The sequence below is a fragment of the Entelurus aequoreus genome, linkage group LG17 (genome assembly GCF_033978785.1).
Source record: "Entelurus aequoreus isolate RoL-2023_Sb linkage group LG17, RoL_Eaeq_v1.1, whole genome shotgun sequence".
Taxonomy (NCBI): Eukaryota; Metazoa; Chordata; class Actinopteri; order Syngnathiformes; family Syngnathidae; genus Entelurus; species Entelurus aequoreus.
The window spans coordinates 27,491,881-27,499,380 of record NC_084747.1 but is presented as its reverse complement, the minus strand read 5'-3'; the positions used below and the strand labels follow the sequence as shown (position 1 = coordinate 27,499,380).

At 40.7% G+C, this 7,500-nt stretch overlaps 1 protein-coding gene and 1 long non-coding RNA gene across 2 annotated transcripts in view; one reads left to right on the top strand and one right to left on the bottom strand.

The window, feature by feature from the left end:
• The window catches only part of LOC133631976 (uncharacterized), a 135,051-nt gene extending 127,784 nt beyond the window's left edge, over positions 1-7,267 (top strand). Inside the window, exons 3-5 of the long non-coding RNA XR_009821634.1 lie at positions 5,013-5,115; positions 5,189-5,466; positions 7,111-7,267. This is a non-coding gene — a long non-coding RNA (uncharacterized LOC133631976). The remainder of the gene's footprint in view (positions 1-5,012; positions 5,116-5,188; positions 5,467-7,110) is intronic.
• ido1 (indoleamine 2,3-dioxygenase 1) overlaps positions 1-7,500 on the bottom strand; it is a 27,369-nt gene that overhangs the window by 9,060 nt on the left and 10,809 nt on the right. The window contains exons 4-6 of the mRNA XM_062024196.1: positions 5,289-5,407; positions 5,184-5,198; positions 5,007-5,106 (exon numbers count right to left, since the gene is read on the bottom strand). Coding sequence (XP_061880180.1) covers positions 5,007-5,106; positions 5,184-5,198; positions 5,289-5,407 — 234 coding nt within the window. The remainder of the gene's footprint in view (positions 1-5,006; positions 5,107-5,183; positions 5,199-5,288; positions 5,408-7,500) is intronic.

Here is a 7,500-nt window from a genome sequence, read left to right as displayed (position 1 = left end):
TTAGAAATCTTACTCTTGATTTTAAAGGAATCCAATAATTCCATCTGACCTTGTCAAATGACATGAATCCACGCGTTAATCACGAAGATTGGCATTTGTTTAACGCAGGGGTGTCAAACTCATTTTAGATCGGGGGGCCACATGGAGAGAAATCTACTCCCAAGTGGGCCCGGACTGGTAAAATCACGGCACTATAACGTAAAAATAAAGACAACTTCAGATTGTTTTCTTCGTTTGAAAATAGAACAAGCACATTTGGAAAATGTACAAATCATAATGTTGTTGGGGTTTTTTTACACTTACATGTTGCGGTTATCAGTATTCTATCTTTATTTGTCATTATTTATACTTTCTGAATAAATCATGTGATAATGTTCATCAGTCAACTCATTGGTGTTCATTTTCAATATATCAAGATAAAGAAAATGATATAAAAATCAAATTACAGGATGTTATTTATGTAGTTTGCTCATTTTCCTCGACTGGTGCACTAACAATATGGTTTATATATTTGTTCTACATATGTAGTATCATCTACAAAGATACAAAGAATTGCTATTGCGACATCTAGTGGACACATTTAGAACAGCAGTTTATTTCATTCAAAAATTTCAGCTCATTTTTATACTTAGCAAACTCATCCCACGTGCGTTTGACACCCCTGATTTAACACATAAACCTTAGGCTTAGGTCAGGCTGATTAGAAAATTTAAGTATTAACCAAATATACTGCGTAATACGGCACTCATAAGTAACTGACAACAATGACATTTACATAAAATTATGTGTTAAATAGATAAACTAAATTAATGATGAATGTGTTTCTTAATTAAACTGTCAATAAGATTGAAGTGCAAATAAACATACAGCTTCGCCACTTCAGTCATCATTTTTGCACTTAAACTTCTTTGACTTTAGCTTTTAGACTTCTTCTTGTCTTAGTGCCACAAGCGGTGAAAAAAAGTATTACACCTCAGTACTACGAGGTTTCTGGCTCTCCTATTTTGGTGGCTTTTCCTGTTTTGTTGGTATTTTCCCGTAGCAATTTCATGCCTTCATTTGAGCGCTATTCCCCGCACCTGCTTTGTTTTGGCAATCAAGATGATGTCAGTTGTGCGGACGCTATCCTTCTTTGTGTGGACATTGTTGATTGTCATGTCATGTACGGATGTACTTTGTGGACGCCGTCTGCTCCACACGCTGTAAGTCTTTGCTGTCGTCCAGCGTTCTGTTTTTTTTTTTTGCTTTGTAGCCAGTTCAGTTTTAGTTTCGTTTTCCATAGCCATCCCTAAGCTTCAATGCCTTTTTTAGGGGCACTCGCCTTTTGTTTATTTTTGGTTTAAGCGTTAGATACGACATTTACAAAGCAATTAGCTACCTGCTGCCACCTACGGATATGGAAGACTATTACACGGTTACTCTGCCAAGCTCTAGACAGCACAGACACTCAACAACGGCACATTACTTGCAGATTATAATTACTGGTTTGCATAAAATATGTTTAACCCAAACAGGTGAATATACATAATCTCCCTCGGCACACCAGACTGTATCTCGCGGCACACCTGAACTAGGTAACTAAAGTAAAAACAATAACCCTTATACAGCTTATAAAATATATATAATATATTGTTGTAAATCAGGAGATGGTATTAAATGCTACTGTTAATACATTTTTTTAACAAAATAAAGTGCACAATGAATAAACAAAAGCAAAAACTACTATTGACTTCCATTTAAATGATTTGTGTTCTGCCCTTAAAGCATTCCTGTATCCAGAGACTCACTCCCTGACTTTGTAAACAATAACAAAAACAAACCAAAAAAATATTTTGTAATAATAAGAACAAGAAAGTGAAAAAATATCAATCCGATCACTCTAGTATCGTTTGTGTGCTAATGCTACACTAGGTTTTGATAGTATTGGCGTCTCTCAGGCGGTGCCTGTTGCCAAGTGACGTGATTGAGAGTGCGCTGCGAGCAGGATTTTTAGCTCATTTGTGTTTGTTAGCGGCAGAAGCTCTGTTGAATCTTTTCGCTGGATTGTGTTACCTGTAAAAAAATAGAACGTGCTCCCATGACTGTCATACCTTCTTGTCTTCTTCTTGTCTATTGTAGACTGGCAAGCTTGTCACTTTAATCATTGATTTGTTGTTCGCTATTCCCACGTAGTAGTAGTAGTAGTAGTAGTAGTAGTGTGTTGTTTGCTGTGTAATGTTACCTCTTTCAAGTTTCACTTTAATGTAATGCTGTTTGTTGCTTTCATTAGTGAAAAGTTACTTCCTGCACTTGCTGCGCTTCTGACGCTGTCTCGTTGACATACAACCGCATCAAAAGTAACAAAAAACATATCGGTAACGGCGTTGTAACATACGTAAAAGTAATTCATTAGATTACTCGTTACTAGACTTACAAAAAAAGTCTGCGGGCTATAGAGCGTTTTCTATTTGGGGCTCCAGTATTCTGGAATGCCCTACTGGTAACAGTTCGAGATGCTACCTCGGTAGAAGCATTTAAGTCCCATCTTAAAACTCATTTGTATACACTAGCTTTTAAATAGACCCCATTTTAGACCAGTTGATCTGCCGTCTCTGTTCTGCTCTGCCCCCCTCTCCTGCGTGGAGAGGTTATTAGGTGACCACAGATGATGCGCTCGCTGTTCAAAATCAGGACCCGGGGTAGACCACTTATCTGTGCATCAGTTGGGGGTGTCTCTGCACTGCTGACCTGTCTCCACTCAAGATGATCCCCTGCTGGCCCCACTATGGACTGGAGTCTCACACTATTATGTTAGATCCACTATGGACTGGACTCTCACACTGTTATGTTAGATTCACTATGGACTGGACTCTCACACTATTATGTTAGATCCACTATGGACTGGAGTCTCACACTATTATGTTAGATCCACTATGGACTGGACTCTCACACTGTTATGTTAGATTCACTATGGACTGGACTCTCACACTATTATGTTAGATCCACTATGGACTGGAGTCTCACACTATTATGTTAGATCCACTATGGACTGGACTCTCACACTGTTATGTTAGATTCACTATGGACTGGACTCTCACACTATTATGTTAGATCCACTATGGACTGGACTCTCACACTATTAACTAGATCCACTATGGACTCGACTCTCACACTATTATGTTAGATCCACTATGGACTGGACTCTCACACTATTATGTTAGATCCACTATGGACTGGACTCTCACACTATTATGTTAGATCCACTATGGACTGGATTCTCACACTATTAACTAGATCCACTATGAACTGGACTCTCACACTAATATGTTAGATCCACTATGGACTGGACTCTCACACTATTAACTAGATCCACTATGGACTCGACTCTCACACTATTATGTTAGATCCACTATGAACTGGACTCTCACAATATTATGCTAGATTCACTTGACGTCCATTGCACCGGTCGCCCACATCTGCGGTCCCCTCCAAGGTATCTCATTGTATCCCATTGGGTTGAGTTTTCACTCTGTGGATAGACGAGGTGTCCGTTGCAGTTTGCTGTTCTGGCAATACCGATACCATTATTTGGGGTCGTCTTAAATGATGTTGTACTTCCTGTCAATGAAGCAACTTAAAGGCCTACTGAAACCCACTACTACCGACCACGCAGTCTGATGGTTTATATATCAATGATGAAATCTTAACATTGCAACACATGCCAATACGGCCGGGTTAACTTATAAAGTGCAATTTTAAATTTCCCGCTAAACTTCCGGTTGAAAACGTCTATGTATGATGACGTATGCGCGTGACGTCAATCGTTGAAACGGAAGTATTCGGACACCATTGTATCCAATACAAAAAGCTGTGTTTTCATCTCAAAATTCCACAGTATTCTGGACATCTGTGTTGGTGAATCTTTTGCAATTTGTTTAATGAACAATGAAGACTGCAAAGAAGAAAGTTGTAGGTGGGATCGATGTATTAGCGGCAGACTACAGCAAAACAACCAGGAGGACTTTGAGATGGATAGCAGACGCACTAGCCGCCGACCTCACCTTGACTTCCTCCGTCTCCGGGCCGCCGACCGCATCTATGATCGGGTGAAGTCTTTCGTCGCTTCGTCGATCGCTGGAACGCAAGTGAGCACGGGTGTTGATGAGCAGATGAGGGCTGGCTGGCGTAGGTGGATAGCTAATGTTTTTGGCATAGCTCTGTGAGGTCCCGTTACTAAGTTAGCTTCAATGGCGTCATTAGCAACATCATTGTTAAGCTTCGCCAGCCTGGAAAGCATTAACCGTGTAGTTACATGTCCATGGTTTAATAGTTTTGTTGATTTTCTGTCTATCCTTCCAGTCAGGGGTTTATTTCTTTTGTTTCTATCTGCATTTAAGCACGATGCTATCACGTTAGCTCCGTAGCTAAAGAGCTTCACCGATGTATTGTTGTGGAGATAAAAGTCACTGTGAATGTCCATTTTGCGTTCTCGACTCTCATTTTCAAGAGGATATAGTATCCGAGGTGGTTTAAAATACAAATCTGTGATCCACAATAGAAAAAGGAGAGAGTGTGGAATCCAATGAACCCTTGTACCTAAGTTACGGTCAGAGCGAAAAAAGATACGTCCTGCACTGCACGCTAGTCCTTCACTCTCACATTCCTCATCCACGAATATTTCACCCTCGCTCAAATTAATGGGGTAATCGTCGCTTTCTCGGTCCGAATCTCTCTCGCTGCATTGAAAACAATGGGGAAATGTGAGCAGCCCTTCCTCCTGTGACGTCACGCTACTTCCGGTAGGGGCAAGGCTTTTTTTTATCAGAGACCAAAAGTTGCGAACTTTATCGTCGTTGTTCTCTACTAAATCCTTTCAGCAAAAATATGGCAATATCGCGAAATGATCACGTATGACACAGAATGGATCTGCTATCCCCGTTTAAATAAAAACAAATCATTTCAGTAGGCCTTTAAAGGGGCTGTTGACAACACACACCAAAACAGTGAGCATACATTACTATCTTCACCCTCAGAGCAGGAGTGGCTGCTTTCTCCACCATGAGCGTGACGATGAAGAATCCTCGCACACTTTCCCCGCCGGGTATGCTGACCAGCAGCTCCAAGTTCCTGCGTGAAGTAAGTGCAGCGTTATTTGGTCGGCCGTTACGCACTCGTGCACCGTGTGAGTCTTTCAATGTACTTACCGCAGTTCTAAAGGGCTGTGACCGACCGGGATGCGAAGATGGAGAATAAAGGAGACATTTGAGAAAGACGGCCTAAAGAGACGTTCACAAGTTGCTTGCCGTCACCCTTCTGGATCCTTCTTCCGCCAGTTCGCCAGGACCGCATCGGCGTGGGTGAGGATTGGAGGAAGTCCTAAGCGTTGGGAAACCTCCCAGTACGGAACAGCCAGAGCACGAGGCAGCATCTTAGCGGGAGATGATAACCGGAGAATGTGTCAGCTTTCCTGTCACCAGTAAATATATGGTAAGTATAATTTTTTTTGTCTTTGGACTTGTTGGTTTTGCTTGTTTTCGGACATGCTGACATGAAGTAAAATAACGCAATTATGACGCTACAGCATGTCTGGCACAAAGGGTCACATGGGACAGAGGAAAATACTAAATATTGCCAAAAGTATTTGGCCACCCATCCAAATGATCAGAATCAGGTGTCCTAATCACAAGTCCTAAAGCACTTAGGCATGGAGACTGTTTCTACAAACATTTGTGAAAGAATGGGCCGCTCTCAGTGATTTCCAGCGTGGAACTGTCATAGGATGCCACCTGTGCAACAAATCCAGTCAGGAAATGTCCTCGCTCCTAAATATTCCAAAGTCAACTGTCGGCTTTATTATAAGAAAATGGAAGAGTTTGGGAACAACAGCAACTCAGCCACCAAGTGGTAGGCCACGTAAACTGACAGAGAGGGGTCAGCGGATGCTGAAGCGCATAGTGCAAAGACTTTCTGCACAGTCAGTTGCTACAGAGCTCCAAACTTCATGTGACCTTCCAATTAGCCCACGTACAGTACGCAGAGAGCTTCATGGAATGGGTTTCCATGGCCGAGCAGCTGCATCTAAGCCATACATCACAAAGCGTGGAGAGCAGTGGAGACACGTTCTCTGGAGTGATGAATCACGCTCTTCCATCTGGCAATCTGATGGACGAGTCTGGGTTTGGAGGTTGCCAGGAGAACGGTATATTGTGTGAAATTTGGTGGAGGAGGAATTATGGTGTGGGGTTGTTTTTCAGGAGTTGGGCTTGACCCTTTAGTTCCAATGAAAGGAACTTTGAATGCTCCAGGATACCAAAACATTTTGAACAATTCCATGCTCCCAACCTTGTGGGAACAGTTTGGAGCGGGCCCCTTCCTCTTCCAACATGACAGTGCACCAGTGCACAAAGCAAGGTCCATAAAGACATGGATGACAGATTCTAGTGTGGATGAACTTGACTGGCCTGCACAGAGTCCTGACCTGAACCCGATAGAACACCGTTGTGATGAATTAGAACGAAGACTGAGAGCCGGGCCTCCTCGACCAACATCAGTGTGTGACCTCACCAATGCGCTTTTGGAAGAATGGTGGAAAATTCCTATAAACACACTCCGCAACCTTGTGGACAGCCTTCCCGGAAGAGTTGACGCTGTAATAGCTGCAAAAGGTGGACCGACATCATATCGAACCCTATGGGTTAGGAATGGGATGGCACTTCAAGTTCATATGTGAGTCAAGGCAGGTGGCCAAATACTTTTGGCAATATAGTGTAAATACATCTTCAGATAATTACTTAAATGTGTCGTTAAATGAGTAAAATTGGAAATAAATTAATATTTATGTTATAAAGTGTCTTGTAATAATTTATTGTAAACATGTATACATATTATATAATAGTATCATATTATTTAATTGATTATTTTCTAACTTTGTTTTATTATTTATTTCATGATTAAATTATTCCATTATTTAATTATTACATTTTGTATATATGTATGTTTTAATGAATTATTTCACTATGGAATTAATTATTTCATGTATTTATTTCATGATCCTGTGTGTATTTTATCTGTCAAAGTCAGTGGGCGGGTCCTAACACCTGATTGGTTACTCTGCATTTCCACTGTTTCTAGAACTTCAACCAGAGAAGCGGAGGAGTACTGGTCGATAATATATTGCAGTATTTCTTTAGAAATATTTCAAAGTCTAATATTTGATGTGAAGTAATCTGAGCCTTTGTTCTGTCAATAATTCATAACATCATTAATTTTGATTCATTCATATTTTGGAGCAATGATCATTTTAAGAAAAAACTGCCAGCATGGCAGCTTTGAGTTATTGAAGTGAACATTGCAATTTGTTCTCATTAAATTTCACCTGTTTGCTCTTTTAGTCCACTTTTTTTGTAATATTATTTTTAGATAATTTTTCCTCCTATTTAACTTCTTTTTTTTTTTTAAACACCTCAAATCTCTATTCCAAGAGTGATCTGGCCAAGAGGGCTGCAAAAAACAGGTTTCATA